Below are 19,671 nucleotides of genomic sequence, written 5' to 3'. Positions count from 1 at the left end.
CTTCCAAGGTTCCCACTTTCGGTGAAAAAGCAACATCAGGAAACACCTTCTTCCTTCCTTCTAGCAATAAAGCTCCCCCAACCCTGTCTTCCTAAACAGCTCTCTTCTTACACCACCACCCTGTCCCAGCTCCATCTATTCCAAAAGCATAACTAACTTCCCATATCCACCGCTGCCCAACAGTCACAGTGCTCTCTCTCTAAATCACAAATAATGGCATACCTCCTCACCTCCATTCTCTACATTAGGGGCTTCCTGCTGCCCCAATATAAAGATCAAAACATAGCTTATGGTCAATAATGTTTTAATGCTGTTTTTTTTGTTTTGTTTTCTTAAAAAAAAAAGGGGGGGGGGGGAGAAGGAGAGTTAGAAACATCAACGATGAGAGAGAATCACTGATTGGCTGCCTCCTGCACTCCCCACACTGGGGATCGAGCATATGCCCTGACCCGGATTCAAACTGTGACCTCCTGGTTCAACTGCTGAGCAACACCAGCCAGCTTAATGCTGATTTTATAATAGAAACTCATTGACATAAAGTTAATAGCACATGATTCTATTTCCAGCAAAATTCAGAATTATAAGCTTATTTTCATAGGGCATAATTAATTCTCTGTATATCTAACACTTAATGGTCATTTCTAATTTTCAGTGTGCTTTGGTATAGATACATCATCTAATCTGACACACATATACAATCCTGTTTTATATGCAGAACCAGAGCCAATTTCATTTTATCATTGACAAGTTAGGAAAATCTCAGAACTTTTTTCTTAATAACGCTTTTTATTTTATTTTTTCTGTTAATCCTCACCCAAGGACATTTTTCCATTGATATTTAAAGAGTAGAAAGGAGGGGGAGAGACAAAGAGAGAAACATCAATGTGAGAGAGACACACAGATTGGTTGCCTGCCCTATGTACCCCAACCAGGGATGGGGACTGAGCCTGTAACCGAGGTACACGCCCTTTAATGGAATCGAACCCAGGACCCTTCAGTCTGAAGGCCGATGCTCTATCCACTGAACCAACCCAGCTAGGGCTCAGGACTCTTGATACACAATCTAGTCATCTTTCTACTATAGCTACCTCCTTGATCACAGGTTGTTAGGTTTAGAAGGGCTCCAAGGCCACATATAAAAACCCTGAGGTCATTATATGAGCAAAATCTCCTTTCTCTTAAATTAGATGATGGTTAGTCACTTGTGCTATTTTTCTTTCTCTGAGTGAAGATAAGTACATATCCCCTCCTTCTAAAGGGTGACCACCCTCAAGATAACACATAATCTTATTAACTGTCCTATGATCCACTCCTTGCTTTGTCTGTTCCCACCTTCAAGTAATCTTTCTTAATTTCAAATGCATTAAGAAGCTGCAGAACTCTCTGGAGCATTTGAGATCTTGCTCCGCAGCTTATGTTGTCAGTTTGGCTCAAGTAAACTATTATACAAATTCTCTACAGGTTTGGATCTTTCTTACATTGACACAAGCTATATGAGTAGGTTTCAATAAAAATCTCCTATGAAAACAGTATGGTGGTTCCTCAAAAAATTAAAAACAGAATTACCATATAAGCAAATAATCCCACTTATGAGTATATACTCAAAAAGAATTGAAGGCAGGCATTCAAAGCAATATCTGTACACCCATGTTCATAGCAGCATTATTCACAAAGCCTAAAGGTGTACATAACCCAAATGGAACATCAAAGGACAAATAGAGAACAAAATGTAGTACACACATACAAATGAATATTACACAGCCCTAAAAAAAAAAGAAAAACCTACAGATGCTACAACATTAATGAATCTAAGGACATTATACTACATGAAATGAGCCAGTCACAAAAAGACAAATACTATATAACACCACTTATGAGGAACTGAAGTAGTCAAATTCAGAGTCATAAATAGAACTGTGATTGCCGGAGGCTAGTGGGAAGGAGAGAATGTGAAATTGTTGTTTAATGGGTATAAAATTTCAGTTTTACAAGATTAAGAGTTCTAGATATCAGCTGCATAACAAAGTGAATGTGCAGTAAGTCCTCCAACAATAAATTTCATTCAATATCATTTCATTATAATATTGATGAGATACTGTAGGAAATTAACTCTTGTTTATATCAATTAGCCTATGTTAAAACTGGTTTCCTTACACTTTGTTTCACCATACTTCTGAGAACTTATCCACAATGTTAACTGAGGACATACTGTACTTAAAGACTATTAAACCATACACTTAAAAATGGTTGAAATAATACACTTCTATGTGCATTTTACCACAATTAATTTTTTTATTCCCTTAAATCAATCACTTGCAACTGAAGAAGGGGCTATTAAATATAAAAACTGGTACCTAAGTATAGTACTAGACTTCATATTAGAATTGGCCAAGTCAAGAAAGGCAATGGGGTGCAAAGAGCTTCCCCCTCACAGATTAGAGACTTGACAGTTCTGGTTATACTGTAGCGAACCAGCTGGATAACCCAGTGTGCTCTGGGTCTCAAACCATATTCACACCTTTAGGGAATTTGATAGAAAAATATCAGGCCCTAGCTGCTTTGGCTCAGTGGATAGAGCAGGGGTCCTCAAACTTTTTAAACAGGGGGCCAGTTCACTGTCCCTCAGACCGTTGGAGGGCCAGACTATAGTTTAAAAAATAACGATGAACAAACTCCTATGCACACTGCACATATCTTATTTTGAAGTAAGAAAACAAAACGGGAACAAATACAATATTTGTATTTGCATGTGGCCCGCGGGCCGTAGTTTGAGGACCCCTGGAATTGAGCATCGGCCTGTGGACTGAAGGGTCCCAGGTTCGAGTCCAGTCAAGGGCACATGCCTGGGTTGCAGGCTTGATCCCCAGTATGGGGTATGCTGAAGGCAGCCGATCAATGATTCTCTCTCAATGATGTTTCTATCTCTCCCTCTCTCTTCCTCTCTGAAATCAATAAACCATATTTAAAAAATATATATATCAGATTTGAAACTGCTTTGGCTACTTCTTTTTCAGTATGGTACCTTAAGGAAAACAAGCTTAGGCATGAATCAGACTGTCTGGATGAGAAACAGAACAGTGATCATGATACAAAAGGCCCTTGTCCTACTCTCTAATGACCTCCAAAAGTAGTCATCTCTACCTAACGACAGCCAAAATTAAAGCATTGATTAGGAATGGAGATACCTAGGATGATGCAGGACTGGCTCCCCAATCCCCAACCATGATAAACCATATCAACTAGGATGCAGCCTGGAGGGAAGGGGCTACCTGACAGCACTTTATAATTTTAAGCAAAAGAGCAGAGCTCCCAGGACTATTGGAAGAAACAGAAAGCAATCACCAAAGCAGAGTTCAATTCAAACACTGCATTATAGTTAGAAATGAAGAAGGAACAGGAAGGACTTATGCTAATAAACAAAGAAATCTGAGCCATTAAAAGAAAATGTAAAATATAGTAAGCTTTCAAAAAGAGATACAGTAGGAAAAGTTTATAAATCATAAATAATCACCCCTACAAATGAATGTTTTGTTCCCCATAAAGAGGGCCCAAGAGGTTGTCATTATTTGAACGAACCAGCTAATAGAGAATCCAAAATTCAGAAGAAACCAATAGCAGAGGCAGTACTTAGCCTCTCTCATCCTGGACAGTAGCTTTTTTATTTTTTATTTCATGTTCTTTATTGATTTCGGAGAGAAAGGGAAAGGGAGAGATAGAAACATCAATGATGAGAGAGAACCATTGATCGAGTCCACAACTCGGGCATATGCCCCTGACCAGAATTGAACCCAGGACCCTTCAGTCCACAGTTCAACATTATCCACTGAGCCAAACCGACCAGGGCCTGGACAGTAGCTTTTAAAGGAAAATAAGGCACTACATTCTAAAAGTCTAGAGGAGACAAAGATTCAAGAGTATGGTATCAATCAAGGTCCAACTAGGAAATTAAAACAAGTCAGTGTATTTGTAACTGGGAATTTAACTGGTAGCTGAGAAGGAACGGTGAGGCAGCCTACGAGATTAGCGATAGCAGGAAGTCATTGCTACCCATAGCCTAGGAAGACACAGAGGAGTGCAGGGTGCGGAGGTCACCTGGTAAAAACTGGACTGCCAGCACAACTGCCCAAGGGAACCTAAAAACCACAGAGAAAATGCAGCCACTGACAGGGAGAAGGAGAGAGAAGAATAATACTCTTCCCTCTCTCCCATCCTCCCGTTCAGTTTCTCACCAGTGCCTCCACAATTCAGCCAGATAACAGACATGGTAGCCTGGGAAACAGACAGGGGGCAGCCGCCTCTCTCTTGGACTTAAAGTTTCAGGCTAAGCGCTAGGCCCTATGTTACAACTGCTTTCAGACTTGTACAATACCATATTAGTTCTAATAAAGTTTCTGTAAAAATGTGGTTATGCTATTTTAAATTAAACACAAATTTATTTTGAAAACTAAAAAGTTACTAAAAGAGAAAGTAATCTGACTCAAGAATCAGGTCACCCTGAAGCAAACATTGAATGCATAAGCCCCAAAAAGTTAAAACCATACCATTTAAATCTGCATTTTCAAATCTGACCCAGACTATTTTCTCCTTTTCTTCTGTTAGAGGTGTCCCACTGTAAGCCTGCACAGTAAACAGAAATGTTTGAATAAAAATATTTTACAGCTCTAATATTACTGATGTTCAAAACAAAGAGTAACTTAAAACCAACACTATCCCTCTACAATTTCACCAATCCTACCTTCATCTTGGAAACAGCACATTTTGTAATATTTGTACTCCCCAAGAAAGTTATCCAGGAGTCTGAAAACCTTGTTCAAAATAGAGTTTTTAAGCTACTAAAATACTGCAGAAGCCCTGGCTCAGTTGGTTGAAGCATTGTTCCATTACACCAAATGGTTGTGGGTTCATTCCCGTCAGGACATGTATGGTAGGCAACCAATCAATGTTTCTCTCTCACATTGTTGTTTCTCTCTCCTTCTCCCTCCCTTTCTCTCTAAAAAATCTATGAAAAGATGTCCCTAAGTGAGGATTTTAAAAAAATTTTTTGAAAAGAATTGCAGAAACTTAGAATATAATAATCATAGTATATTAGGAAATAGCACTATAATTTAAAGGCGCTCAAAAAACTAAATCATTTCCTGTATTGGCCAACAAATAAGTCTTAAAAAAATAAAACTATTTAGTTTCCATGTATTTATGATCAGGCTATTTACACTCTAGCCAAAATTTTCAAGAGTATTACTTTCTTACAGCATAGGAAATATAGTCAATAATACTGTAATAACTATGTATGTACTAGAATTATCGGGGACATCACTTCTTACATTATATAATTGTATAACTACTAGTCTATACACCTGGAACTAATATAAAATAATACTGAATGTCATCTGTAATTGAAAAATAAAATGTTTTTTAATGCCTGGGTTGCGGGCTCGATCCTGAATGGGGGGCATGCAGGAGGCAGCCGATCAATGATTCTCATCATTGATGTTTCTCTTTCTCCCTCTCCCTTTCTCTCTGAAATCAGTAAAAATATATATATTTTTTAAAATGTACTCCTTGATATTATAAACAGAATGATAGGATAGTATATCCATATGACCTTATTCCCTAAATCATAAAACAATTAAAAGCTTTATTTGCTTTTCTTTTGTAGGCTTAAAAATACAGCACAAAAACACAAAAATAAATTCACTTGTTTGTAGTCACACACACAAAAAGGAATATTACTTTCTTCATGCATCCAGTTGGAGGGCAGTTTTGGGGGGTGGAAAAAAAGTATTACTTTTTCAGTCTCTGATCTGGCCTCTACACCTAACCTATTAGCTAGTTTCTACAAGCCTGCAAGGGCCACAAAGATAAACATAAACTGCCCTGAAGTCATGGGAAAAGTGTCAAGGGTTCTCAACAGTAGTCAAAGGAAGTCATCTCTCCATAAAGCAAGTGTTTTTATTGTATGAATTTAAAAATATTTAGAATGTCAACAAAAGAGCTGCAACATTTTCAATTATAAAGTGGTTCCCAGTTCAGAGAATTATTATTTAATATGGTATATCAAAAGCATACAAAAACTACCATCCCATAATTTGTGTTATACATGACCTGCTTTAAATTTCCATACCATTTAAATGTCCCTGTACTTACCATACAAAGGTAAAGGACACTGAAAATACTATTAAAAGACAGTTACTTTAATTGTAAATTTACTATACACAAAAAATTCTTGATTTCAATTGTCTTTAAAAAAAAAAGTGAGATGTGAATAGGGCAGTTAATTTCTTTGAAGAGAAAAACCCACACAATAACCAACTTTATCTTCAACCATCTCACCCTTATTACCAGTTATCTTCTCATCCTTATCTTCTTCCTCTTCCTCCTTGGTCTCTTACCCTTATCACCCTTGAAAACTCTTTTTTAAAAATAATTTTTTATTTTGGAATAATTTTAGATTACTAAACAGTACAGAAAGTTCTCAAATACACCTTACCCAGATTCCTCTAATGTGAACTACCTAGTATAACTAAATCTTACCTTACCATGGTACATTCGTCAAAACTCTGAAGCTAACTGATGCATTACTACTAATTAAGGCCCAGATCTCATGGGATTTCGCCAGTTTTTCCACTAATGTCTTTCTCTGCTCCAAGATCCAATCTAAGACATATTACATTTAGGACTTCTTTTTTCCTATCTCAGGCTCTTCTTAAATCTTGTAAAGCAGTAACATTTTATCAACATTTCCTTCAGTTTAGCAAAATTATCAAGTTGCTTATCACCTGTAGCATTATTCAATATTCTCCCTATTCCTTTGCAACATCAGAAGATGCTGTCCTTTGACTTCTGGGTGATATGCAGAACAAAACAAGGCTGAAAGAAGCCTTTCAATATATGTGGATTCCAGAAGTTCTTTGTTTTCCTCCTCAGGGAGAAATAAGATTTTCATAGAAAGGCTTGAATACTTTTGTTACGTCTTCAGGTTTTCCTCTATCCTTCCCAGACATGGTGTTCTCTATTAAGCATTCCTGAGAAAATTCTGTGAAGCTAACAGAAGCATCTGAGTATTTTTTCTTGTGTGCCTTCCAGCAGGTTTGCATGAAGAAGGTAGATGACATCATGTCATTTTGCCTCTCAACTTAAGATAATCTTTGCCCATGTTTAGTTATTTCATTCTCAGTGATGCAGACTCACCCAGTGCCCATACAGCTTTCACTGGCCGTTTTAATGGTGGTTAGCAGACTACCAAACTGATGCTTTTTTAGTCAGGGAATACTGGCATCACCACAAGAAAGCAGAAACCTTCCCCTTCAGTAATTCCACTAAACATTGCTTCCCAAAGCTAATGTTTCACATGAATCACCTGAGATTCTTACTACAGACACGAATTACTAGATGCCACCTCAATTCCACTGAGTCAAACTCTCTGGAAGAGGGGCCTGGAAATTACTATTTTCAATAAGCGTGTCAAGTGATACTTATGTTAAGTCTGGGCATCAGTGCTCTAGAGGTGATTCCAGGAGGGCAGCTCTCATTCTTCATCGCACCTGGACATAGAGGAGCTTACAAGGAGCTTACTTTCTCACAGGCTAAAGTAACAGGGCATCCTCTGTGTAGCATAGAAATACTGCTCAATATGAAAGAGATGTAGATTTGTGCTCAGTATTTAGTTAACATAATACCTAGTTAATGAAATGTAAAGCATGTGTTGCTTGTCTCACTTCAGTCATGCATCATTTCACCAGGACAAGGGAAAGACTGTGGAAACAGAACCCAACTAGAGAGTCCCAAGTCCCATCCCTCAACTAGCATCTCACCTTGGTTCCTCTTAGGAGAGCAAATGCTGAGGAATAATAATGGTGCCACAGTCAGCACAAAACTCAGGTACATCTAATAACACGTATAGTTTCTCACTACCAATATTCAGGATACTAAAACATCAAGTCTTTTTGAAGTTGATGATACTAGTATCAAGTTTAGGAAACAGTACATTTCAGAGGCTCCCTGGACAAAGGTAAAACTTACTGTCCCGGAAACCACACACACTTACCTGTGGCACAACATCCTGTAGAAAAGTCACAACACTTTCCATGTAGGACTGCTCCCTGCAAAGGAGAGAATTGGATAAAATTTATCATGACAGCTTAAGACAAACATGGGAAAATTCTTTCTAAGCCCTTAGAAGGTCACTCATATTTTTTTAAAAGCCTAATTCACAGTACCTGATAATTCTGCTAAACTTTCGCCTTTCATTGAATGTTATTAAATACAAATGAGATCTTAACCAATTCTAAACATGATCTCTTCTGAAAAGTCATGCTATCTGAACACATTGTATGAGGGAAACGTATTTATACGTTTTACGTTGACTGGTAGTAGAGTGCGGGACACATATTAATACGTTTTTTATAGACTAGCGGTAGAATGCGGGTAACGTATAATACATTTATTTTTATACTTTTTTATTTTTTTTAATATATTTTATTGATTTTTTACAGAGAGGAAGGGAGAAAGAGAGCTAGAAACATTGATGAGAGAGAAACATCGATCAGCTGCCTCCTGCACATCCCCCACTGGGGATGTGCCCGCAACCCAGGCACATGCCCTCGACCGGAATCGAACCTGGGACCCCTCAGTCCGAAGGCCGACGCTCTATCCACTGAGCCAAACCAGTTTTGGCAATTTTTTATACTTTTTTATTGCTCTAAAGGGATGCTAACATGCAGATATACGAATTCCAAAGGACAAAATTTGGGTCTCTAACACATACAATGGTGAATTATGTATGTACTTCCAGGTATAATGGTAATCAATCTATTCAACCGCAAAAATGGCCCGCGCCACCTGTTAGTGTGCAATAAAAACTACCCGCAAACAATGTGTTAACTTGAGATAGAGAACTTCTAACTCATACTTGAAGGAGTGATGACAGACTTGGCTGAAGCAGAACCTCCCCCTTGAGTCTGAGCAGATTGCCCTAATTCAGGGGTCCTCAAACTTTTTAAACAGGGGGCCAGTTCACTGTCCCTCAGACCGTTGGAGGGCCGGAATATAGTTTAAAAAAAAACTATGAACAAATTCTTATGCACACTGCACATATCTTATTTTGAAGTAAAAAAACAAAACGGGAACAAATACAATATTTGTATTTGCATGTGGCCCGCGGGCCGTAGTTTGAGGACCCCTGCCCTAATTAGACCAAGAAAACCTGTTGCAGATGACTCCATATATAGTGACCTTCACTTTAAATTGGTTATGAACCTAGTCCCTTACATGCATAGAGAAAAATGAATCCATATTTTTCTACAGCTAACTTTTGCCATATACAAGACATGGGAAAGTATTAAAACACTCAAGGACACTAAAGTATTTTAAATGGGAAGTCAGAAAGTAGAGAAAAAAAATTTCTTCAAAATACCAAATCAAATTCATTCCAGAGAGATGTGAAAAATTACATTTAGGGATATAATGAGATCCTAAATCCTATGTAAAAATATACCTTAGCCGAAACCGGTTTGGCTCAGTGGATAGAGCGTCAGCCTGTGGACTGAAGGGTCCCAGGTTCAATTCCGGTCAAGGGCATGTACCTGGGTTGGGGGCACATCCCCAGTGGGGGATGTGCAGGAGGCAGCTGATCGATGTTTCTCTCTCATCGATGTTTCTAACTCTCTGTCTCTCTCCCTTCCTCTCTGTAAAAAAAAATCAATAAAATATATTTAAATATATATATATATATATATATATACCTTACATACCTACAGAGCTAATTAAGCCCAAAAACCCCAAAACATTTTGATTAGGCCTATCTCTCCAAACTCATTTTTCTGCCACTCCCTTAATTTGCTTTACTTCAGTCATATGCAACTTCAATTCCTAGATTATACCAAGCTTTTAATCAAGACCTTTACACTAGCTTTCTACCTAAAGTCCTTCCCATACTCTCAGCCTTCCCTTTCATATCTCCACCTAAACTGTTATTTCCTCAGAGAAGCCTTCCCTGATAGCTTTAAGTCATATTCCCCATTGTCATTCTCTATCATAGCACACTGCATTGATCCAAGCCTGTAATGACTGTACCTTTACTTATTCACTGTTTCCCCCACTAGAATGTAAACTCTATTACAGAGAGGAATCCATCTCTCATATTTACCTATACCTTCAGAATCTATAAGCCAGTACTTAGGCATGGAGTTGATGCTCAAGCATTATTAAAAGAATACTGAATGAAGATATTTTTTAAACCACAAAAATTATGTATTGCATTATAAAAAGCAATAAATGTTGAATATAAAAGACAAACTGCCTGGATTTGATCCAGGTTCCCCTTCTTGGCTGTTACCAAAGAACAATTTACTTAATTTCTCTCTGCTGTGGTCTCTCCACCTGTAAAATGAAGAGTGAAATAGTACCTAACTCATAGCTAATAACATGCTTATTGCCACTGTCCATAGTTAACAAAGACATATAGCCTTGGGAAATGCAGGAGGAAAAAAAAGGAAGTTTTGTGGTAAAATATCATATTACCCACAGACTTTTGTTATTCTGAGAAGGCACTTTTTATGTAACATGCTAAACTTCCCAAGGGAAATAATCCAAAATGTTACAATTCCCTTATGAACATTTTAAAAAACAGAACTAGGAGGTCATGACAGTTCAGTTCCCGGTCAGGGCATATGCACCGGTGGTGGGCTTGATCTCCAGTGGGGGGGCAAGCAGAAGGCAGCCAACTGATGATTCTCTCTCATCATTGACGTTTCTATCTCTCTCTCCCTCTCCCTTCCTGAAATCAAAAATATTTTTTTAAAAAGCAGAAAAGAAGTTTCAACCCCTTAGCCAGGCATTGAAAGGTCTTAATTGTCCACCTCACCCTATTTCATATAAGTCAACTTTCCTGTTTCATTCATGAAAATAGCTTGCCTTACCCACATCTTCTCACTCAATTCCCTTTGCCTAAAATGTACCCTTGATACTAACTGCCCAAACACTATTCAGCCTTTGAAGTACACTATAAATGTTAGCTTCCTAACAAAACTTTTGAAATCTAAAATACTAAAATATTCACACAAAAATACTCTACATTCTCATGCTATTTTGCTAGCATCTTTTTTATTGATTATAGTGATCGCAAACATACATATCTTTTCCTTTTTTAAATATGTTTTTACTGATTTCAGAGAGAGGAAAGGAGAAGGAGAGAGAGAACCATCAATGATGAGAGAGAATCATGGATCAGCTGCCTCCTGTATGCCCACTACTGGGGACTGAGCCCACAACCCCATCATGCCCCCTATTGGGAAATCCAACCATGATCACCAGCCGGTTCTAACATACATTTCTTAAAACCACATTAGATTATATGCTCCTAGAAAGTATACATAATAGCCCTGGCTGGGTGGCTCTGTTGGCTGGAGCATCATACTGTACACCAAAAAGGTTTGGGGTTCAATTCCCAGCCAGGGCACATACATAGGTTGAGGGCACCAATCCCGGCTGGGGCGAATATGGGAGGCAACTGATCAATGGTTCTCTCTCTATCTGTATCTCTCTTCCTCTCTCTCTCTTCCTCTCTTTCCCTTCCTCTTTCTTAAAAATCAATAAACATAAGGATTTTTTTAAGTAAGTATTCATATGCTTTGTCAAAGAAGGCTTAAAATATAGAAATGCAGCCCTAGCCAGTTTGGCTTAGTGGATAAAGCATAGGCTCCCAGACTGAAGGGCCTCGAGTCAAGGGAATGTACCTCTGTTTCAAGCTAGGTCCCTGGCCCTGGTTGGGGGCAATGTGTGAGAGGCAACTAATCAATGTATCTCTCCCACATCGATGTTTCTTTCTTGTCTCTTCCCTTCCCTTCTAATCTCTCTAAAAATCAATGGGAAAATATCCTCAGGTGAGGATTAACAATAACAAAAATAAAAAAATATAGACGTGTACTCTTTATGACATTGACTTTAAAACTTTCTGGCTGACGGGATTGTCAAGGACGGGGGGAAAAAGGAGACATATGTAATACTCTTTGTAATACTTTAAGCAATTAAAAAAATAAATAAATAAATAAATAAATAAATAAATCCTCACCTAGGGAAAAAAAAAAAACTTTCTGGCTGGGATCTTAGTGCAGTGATGGCGAACCTATGACACGCATGTCAGAGGTGACACATGAATTCAATTTTTTTGGTTGATTTTTCTTTGTTAAATGGCATTTAAATATATAAAATAAATATCAAAAAATTTCTGTATGTGACACGGCACCAGTGTTATATTAGGGTTTTTCAAAATGCTGACACACCGAGCTCAAAAGGTTCGCCATCACTGTCTTAGTGTAAGAAATACATTTTACATCACAATCTAGTAAACAGCTATATCTCTGTATGTGCCATAAAACAATACTCTCAACTCTATTTTCTATTAATTCTATTTCTTTTTTGAATAACAGTCCTGATCCAACAAATGGTTTAATAACCCACTAATTGTTAAACCTGGACTATGAAAAAACATTACTCTTTAAGATTTACATAGTGCTTTTCATGTACTGTGTAAATATGCTGAATACATCAACTTAACCCTCCAATTATTCCTTTTGTTTGACCTTGGCAATGGTATTTATCATCCTACAAAGCCAAAATTAAATAGATTCTACAAAAGTAATCACTGTTCAAAAAGAAAACCTGAGTGTTACATCACTATTCTGAATAATCTTTCTTCAGCCATCAGGCTTATTCTGAAATTTGCTTACGTGGCAGCCTGAGGGCGAACCACAACTCCACCAGTACAACGACTGGGTCTTCTCGGGGAATCTGTAGCCATAGCTTCATTCACAAAACCTGTTTCCAGAACAGAAAATAGAAAAAATCATTGTTGGGAGTAGGGAGAAAGGTTTATGGTTAATTACCAAGTGTTTTTTTTTTTATTATTTGAACAAAACCTCAGAACCACAAAACTAGCTATGACTCTTGCTGGACCCTTTGATCTACTGTTAAGATAAACTAGAAAAGTAAGAGAACCAGATCATGGATGGGAAGTCTAGTGCAGGATCGCTTTATAAAAACAAATGTGCTACCTATGTAAGCCAAAATTTAAAAATTTACTGAAATTTTATGTTGAGACAGTTAAAATACACATGGTACAATATTTCAAGACCAAATGGAACAGTAGGGTAATACCATCCAACTAAGCCTGTTGTAATCTGTACGAAAGCGTATTGTAACTGTGGTAATGGATCATAACTAGACTGACTGTGTTTCACAATATATACAAATATCAAATCATTATGCTGTACACATGAAACTAATATATGTCAATTATATCTTTAAAAAAAAGACTGGATGGCCCCGCCAGTGGTTGAGCGCCAAACCAGGAGGTCACAGTTCAATTTCCGATCAGGCACATGTCCAGGTTTCCGGCTCCAGCCCCAGTAGGGGGCATGCAGGAGGCAACTGATAGATGGTTCTCTTTCATCATTAATGTTTCTCTCTCTCTCCCTCTCCCTTCCTCTCTGAAATCAATAAAAATATTTATTTTTTTAAAAAAATGAAGATTAAAAAAAAGACTGCATGGTCATAATTAGCAAGATTTTTAAAAACAATTAACCCCCTGCTTTTGGAATCTAATCACCAGAGTCTAAATAAGTAATAAAAACTTATGACATTAGAAGCCCCTTATCCTTTCCTCTCACATCACTGAATCCTCATCCCTAATAAGCAATTGAATCCTTAGGGAGGTTTTAAGAGCATGGAGCGTATTTGGTTAAGGTTTAAAGGAGGACTGACAGCAATATTAAATATCTCTTACAGGGCTCAGGAGAGCCCACAGCCTGGAACTAATTTTGAAAACCCCTAAAACCCTCACTTCTAAGTAGGGAGCATTCTATCACCTTATTTGACAACTTTGAAACTGATGAGTCCCATATGCTACAACCAAAACACCCTGCGCCCGAACCAGCCCGGGTACCCCTTCCTCAATGGGTGTCTTCACCTCCAGCCCCTCAGCCCTCTCATTCCCACACCACCCTTCATTTCCAAGCACAACCTCCCAAGAACTGTCCTATGAGGGCCCTGTCTCCTGAAGACGACCGTGGCCAGTGCCTCAGGCCCCACTCTCCTGAAAGACGCTCGTACCGCGCTACCCACTTCACCTCCAACGCTGTGCCACCGCTGCCCCCGGCCGCCCTCTGGCCCCTTGCCCTACCTCTCTCCCCTCCCCCTCCAATCTCCACAGCTCCCCCTCGCCGAATCCCTGCCAGTCAAGCCCTCTCCACTCACGCGGCTTACCCCTCGTCCTCTCCAAGCCTCCCCAAAGACACAGCCCCGCCAGCCCTCTCACCGGCCGCCCGCCGGTAAACGCTGTTCTCCAGCTCAAGCCTCACTGTTTGGAGTCCCCTCGTGATTGACGGCTACCACTTCCTACCACGCCTCAGCGGAACTACCTTTCTAGCCAATCCCAGAAGCCAGCTGCCTGCGGCCGGGCACCGCCCTTAAAGGTCAGCTTCGCCAACCAGCAAGTAGAAAAGAGGCGGACCCGCCTCCTGAAACTATCCAATCCGCTGGGGCTCGAGGAAAAACAAAACAGTATGTAAATTCGGGTAAAACCAAGGTGTCAAGTTCGGTTGCGAACGCCGGCCGGAGGAATTACGGACATGTGTATTTTCCATTGCAGACAGCACCTTCGTGGGTCTGTCAGAAAGCATCACGCCCAGACTCCTGTGCACCTCACCTGAGCGCCTCAGGCTGGGAATCCGAGGACCCGGGGACTGGTCTGTTTACATAGAATTCTCGCGACAGCTGGTTAGAAGCTCAAAGCACGTGGACATGGCAGCTGCCAATCACTTTTAGTTGGCCACTCATCCATTCCGAACCCGCCTTCTGCCCCGCCCTTGTAAATGTGTTTATCTTCCGGGAAGCTAGGTTGGTAGAGGGTGGTGGGCAGCCCAGAAGCTGAGGAAGTGTTGATCTGAAGGAGAGACGCGGCGAGTGATCTCAGTTTAATCTATGTTTATGGACCACACCTGACTCCTTCCTTCCCTCCTTCTGCCTCCCGTAAGGAAGATATCAAAATCTCGCCGGTGTTGTTTCGTTAGTTACATTTCTGTATGACAATGATAGCATTTATGGACTTATTGAACAAACGCTCAGTAAATACAAAGGCTCTAAGAAGGAAGTGAATTTTGAGTAAGAACGAGAAAAATACTATGGTTTAAGCAAAGTGAAGTAGTATAGAAAACTAGTTAGGAGAGGTAAGCAATGGCCAGACGGACTATGGTTTTGTACAGGATTTATAAGGAGTTTCAATTTTATTTTAGAGTGAGAATCAATTGGAGGACTTTAAGCTAGGAGGTGTCATGATCGTACTTACATTTCTAAACGATCATTTTACCTACCAAACAGAAAATAAACTTTTGCCAGGGAAGGGACAAGGGAAGCACTGGATCAAGTATGGAGGCTATTTCATTAGACCAGGTGGGAGAAGGGGTCTAGAAGTGAAAAGCTGTGAATTTCAGAATATTTTGGAAAAGAGAACTGAAAGATCTTGATAATGCATTGCATGGGGAATAGAGGAAAAGAGAGAATCAAAGAAGATGCCTGTGTTTTGAGCTTGAGCAACTGAGTGATGACATGTACAGATAGGATGAACAATGGTAACGTTCCACATTTTGTTTTATATTTCAGATATTTTTTATTTCTTCAAATGTATTGTTTGTCAGGAGTGACTGAAATAAAAATATAATGGAGTCCATCATCATCATGGGAATGGCTTTAAAAGAAAACTCGTCAGAGGAATATTACTGCTTCCCATTGTCAACCAGTAAATAGTTGCAATTGAATTTCTTTGACTTGGTTTCATCCTTTGTAAACTGTAGAAAGAATATTATGTGCCTTGTAGGGTTTTTATAGAAGTAAATAAATTTAAAGTTCTTAGAACTGTTAGGTCGAAAGGGGGTCCAGGAGCTGATGCATGCCTCCCCAGGTAGATGGTGATATAGATACTGGGCCCTTCCTAGATCCATAACAGGCCAGTGCACCAGGTAGATGGTGACTCAGATACGGTCCCGCCCTGGAATTCCTAACAGGTCAGCTACCAGACAGATGACGACACCTGGAAGCCGTGACGACCCCCGCGGCAGGAACTCCCACAGCTCATGCTCCACTGCCCTCACTGAACAGCTGTATGAAAAAATGCCCCTACTCCCTCTCGGCGCGACTGCACTGGCCCAACCCCAAGACCTGTGGACCTCGCCTGAGAGCGCAGAATAAATTCTCCAATCTGCCGGAGTCTCTGACGCAGTTTCCTGCGCCGTGAACCTCACAAGAACCAGTTAGAAACTTCTCCAAATTAACTAATTACTAATTAACCAATGAACTAGTTCTAAGTCCTCCATTTTTTTCTCTGCAGAGATGGTGTGATTCTTTCATGAGCCTTCAAATAAAAAATAAAATGAATGGTAATCATTTTTTGAATATGAGTGCTTAGTACATATTGCCAGCTCATGAATAATTTCAAAGTCAAGGGACCTGGGGAAACTTTTCAACAATCTGTTCTTCTGACTGAGCAACCCCAGCTAGCAAATTCATCTTCAGCATAAAAGAGTTCAAGTCAGAGAGTTCTATGTTATCCCATATTACTACATGTTACTACATGTTACTACAATGTCCACTATAATAAATCACTAATGACTAAAATTGCCTTTCCGCCAAAACCGGTTTGGCTCAGTGGATAGAGCGTTGGCCTGCGGACTGAGGGGTCCCAGGTTCGATTCTGGTCGAGAGCATGTACCTTGGTTGCGGGCACATCCCCAGTGGGGGGTGTGCAGGAGGCAGCTGATCGATGTTTCTCTCTCATCGATGTTTCTGGCTCTCTATCTCTCTCCCTTCCTCTCCGTAAAAAATCAATAAAATATATTTTTTAAAAAAATAAATAAATAAAAAATAAAATTGCCTTTCCTACAGTCCCCAGGGAATTGTCAAGGAACTGTTCATACATATGCAAACAAAATGTTAAGGTCACTTTACATTTTATTGTGTATTTGTTTAGATAGGATTGGGATTCCTTTTTTAACCTCAAGCAAACCATTGCCTCACTCTGGCCACCAAAAACACTTGGATAATAATCATATGATTTAAGCAGTGGTGAAATAATCTGATTTCACATAGAACTATGGTGAACATTAATATGTTAACTTTCAGTCAAATAAAAGGAAAAACAGATTTTTTTGTTGTTGTTAATCCTCACCCAAGGATATTTTTTTGATTTTTTAGAGAGAGGAAGAGAGAGGGAAAGACAGAAACATCAATGTAAGAGAGACATATTGATTGGTTGCCTCCTGCACGAACCCTGACCAGGGCCTGGATCGAGGAGGAGCCTGCAACCAAGGTATGTTCCCTTAACTGGAATCGACCCTGGGACCCTTTGGTCCGCAGGTTGATGCTCTATCCACTGAGCCAAACCAGCTAGGGCAAGGAAAAACAGATTTTAAAAAAGGTGGCTATATAATGTATCATTCTACCCACAAAACCTTGAAATGAGACACTGTTAGGGCCAAAAAAATAGAATATTGGGGACTAACCATGGTTATGGTAAATATTAATCATGCTCTGTGTTAACGAAAAAAAAGGATTGAAACCTGTAAAGAATTTTTGTGAGTTTATTTGAGCCAAACTGTCGACATATGCCAGGAAGCAGAACCTCAACGGATTGAGATAGTGCTCCGGAGAATGGTGGGGTTATATCCGTATTTATACATTCCAATCAAAGGAGGAACATAGATGGGTTACATGAAATTCATTGGTGATAGATTAAGGAGGTGGGATTAAGCGAAGCGGGGGAAACCTCTGGGATAGGATAAAAAGTAAAATGATGGACACATACTTAGGTGGGTGCAGGAACAATTAACATGATGATGAAGAAAATTGTTGTATCCTGGGACCCAGCACACCTGGTTGTGCCCCAGGGGCTCCAGATACAAGGAAGTCACAAGTTACCCAGACATTTCAAGGGTATGTTGCCCTAGCTAGTTTGGCTCAGTGGATAGAGCGTCAGCCTGCGGACTGAAGGGTCCCAGGTTCGATTCCAGTCAAGGGCACATGCCTGGGTTGCGGGCTTGATCCCCAGTAGGGGGCATGCAGGAGGCAGCTGATCAATGATTCTCTCTCATCATTGATGTTTCTATCTCTCTCTCCCTCTCCCTTCCTCTCTGAAATCAATAAAAGTATTTAAAAAAAAAAGGGTATGTTATCATAGACGAAAAAGACAGATAGGCTCAGTTACGGTCAAGGTTGACCTTGTCAGTGAAGATACTGGCCTAGGACGTAACTGCCCACTGTAACTACTTTTAGTTAAAGTTTAATTTCAGTCCATCCTTTGTGGTTATTTTAGGTCTCCGAGTCTGCAAAACTGCCATGCAGGCCTCTCCTGAGCTTGTCAGGTCAGCATGTGGCCCCTTTCGTTCACACATCCCCCTTTTGGTCATAAATCAATCCAAAGGACGCATTGATGACCAACCTTTTGGTTGGATAATGGAATCCCATGTTGCTAGGAAGGCTCATTCCTAGGAAGTCTCAGTGTCAGCATGTTTTGCTGAACAGGTAGACCACTGGGGATGGGGCAAGACCATAACCTTAGATGGCATTTGGTCGAATTATTATTATTTAAAAAGGGCAGGTAAATGGGAGGCAGTCAGGTCCTATATGTCCTTGTTAAAAAAATAGTCTGGATCATTTCTAATTTTTGAGCCACCATGATCCGAGTCTTTTTGCTGTTTGTCAAGTTTTGTCTTTCCGCATCTAGTATAACATTTACATACCAGGAACAAAAGTAACAATACTAAACCAACATTGATTAGGAACAGAAAATGTCTAATACTAGACGAGGAAAAAAGTCTGAGGGTAACAAGCATCTCAGGCAACCGGAAAACCCTTTACATGTATCATCATAAATTTTTATTAAGCTAATTATATGTTTTCCTCCTTCATCCACTGTCACTTGTACCTTAAGACACATTTGGCTAGATGAATTAAGACTCTACTATTTCATTATCTAGAAGCTCTAATTTCTTTTGGCCAGTTAGTTTCCATAGAAATGATTTCATGGGGAGGATTAAGTTCAATTTCCCAATACATTGGCTTTTCAGTATCAATGTTATCATAGGTTTTATGAACCTCAGGCAAAGTTATTCTGCCTATAATTTCAGTATTTACACCATATTCCAGTATTATTTAATGTAAACTTGGTGATATTATAGTAAAAATCACTTCCCTTTCCCATATACCAGATATTGTTATTTGTTGGGGTAGATACAATAGGCCGGGACTGGGTGAATTCAGTATTCCATATGGATTGGGGGCATAACTGTTCACCTTTCTGATTTTCACAATCAGACAGTGAGATAGATGGGTTCCCATTGTTTATCATTTTTAAATATGGCCCATCTACTTCCCATTGGAAGTATTCTAGTATTATTGAGGATGGTCCCTATGCCGGCCAGTTGAACCTCTGGGAATTTAAGCTTAGGATCTAATCGAGGCACCTGGGCTTTTAAGACACAACGTCTTAGATCGCATTTCCCATCTAAAATTTTCCAAATTCCTGGGGAACCATATGAGTCCCGTAAGTGCCTGGCCTGGGCTTAGGGTACAGGCACGTTCCCATTGTTGGGTTTGTGCATGAGTTTTCACAGTCTGTCGTGTCTG

At 39.6% G+C, this 19,671-nt stretch overlaps 1 protein-coding gene and 1 long non-coding RNA gene across 5 annotated transcripts in view; one reads left to right on the top strand and one right to left on the bottom strand.

Annotated features, from left to right (window-relative positions):
* The window catches only part of BCAS3 (BCAS3 microtubule associated cell migration factor), a 472,069-nt gene extending 457,671 nt beyond the window's left edge, over positions 1-14,398 (bottom strand). For 2 of the 4 annotated variants that reach the window (XM_081108786.1, XM_081108785.1), the window contains exons 1-4: positions 14,312-14,398; positions 12,726-12,813; positions 8,045-8,099; positions 4,542-4,617 (exon numbers count right to left, since the gene is read on the bottom strand). In XM_081108786.1, the coding sequence (XP_080964912.1) occupies positions 4,542-4,617; positions 8,045-8,099; positions 12,726-12,796 (202 nt within the window). In that variant the 5' untranslated portion in view covers positions 12,797-12,813; positions 14,312-14,398. Of the gene's footprint in view, positions 1-4,541; positions 4,618-8,044; positions 8,100-12,725; positions 12,814-14,259 lie in introns of all 4 variants that reach the window. The other 2 variants (XM_081108787.1, XM_081108788.1) reach the window with 2 other exon arrangements.
* Positions 14,399-14,886: 488 nt separating this feature from the next.
* On the top strand, positions 14,887-16,435 carry LOC308532986. The gene is made up of 3 exons (XR_013997019.1): positions 14,887-15,024; positions 15,655-15,790; positions 16,056-16,435. It is a non-coding gene; the product is annotated as an uncharacterized lncRNA (long non-coding RNA).
* The last annotated feature ends 3,236 nt before the right edge of the window (positions 16,436-19,671 follow it).

The sequence above is a fragment of the Myotis nattereri genome, assembly GCF_964212035.1.
Source record: "Myotis nattereri genome assembly, chromosome: 16".
Lineage (NCBI taxonomy): Eukaryota > Metazoa > Chordata > Mammalia > Chiroptera > Vespertilionidae > Myotis > Myotis nattereri.
Note: the sequence above shows the minus strand (reverse complement) of the source record. Positions and strands in the feature narration are given on the sequence as shown.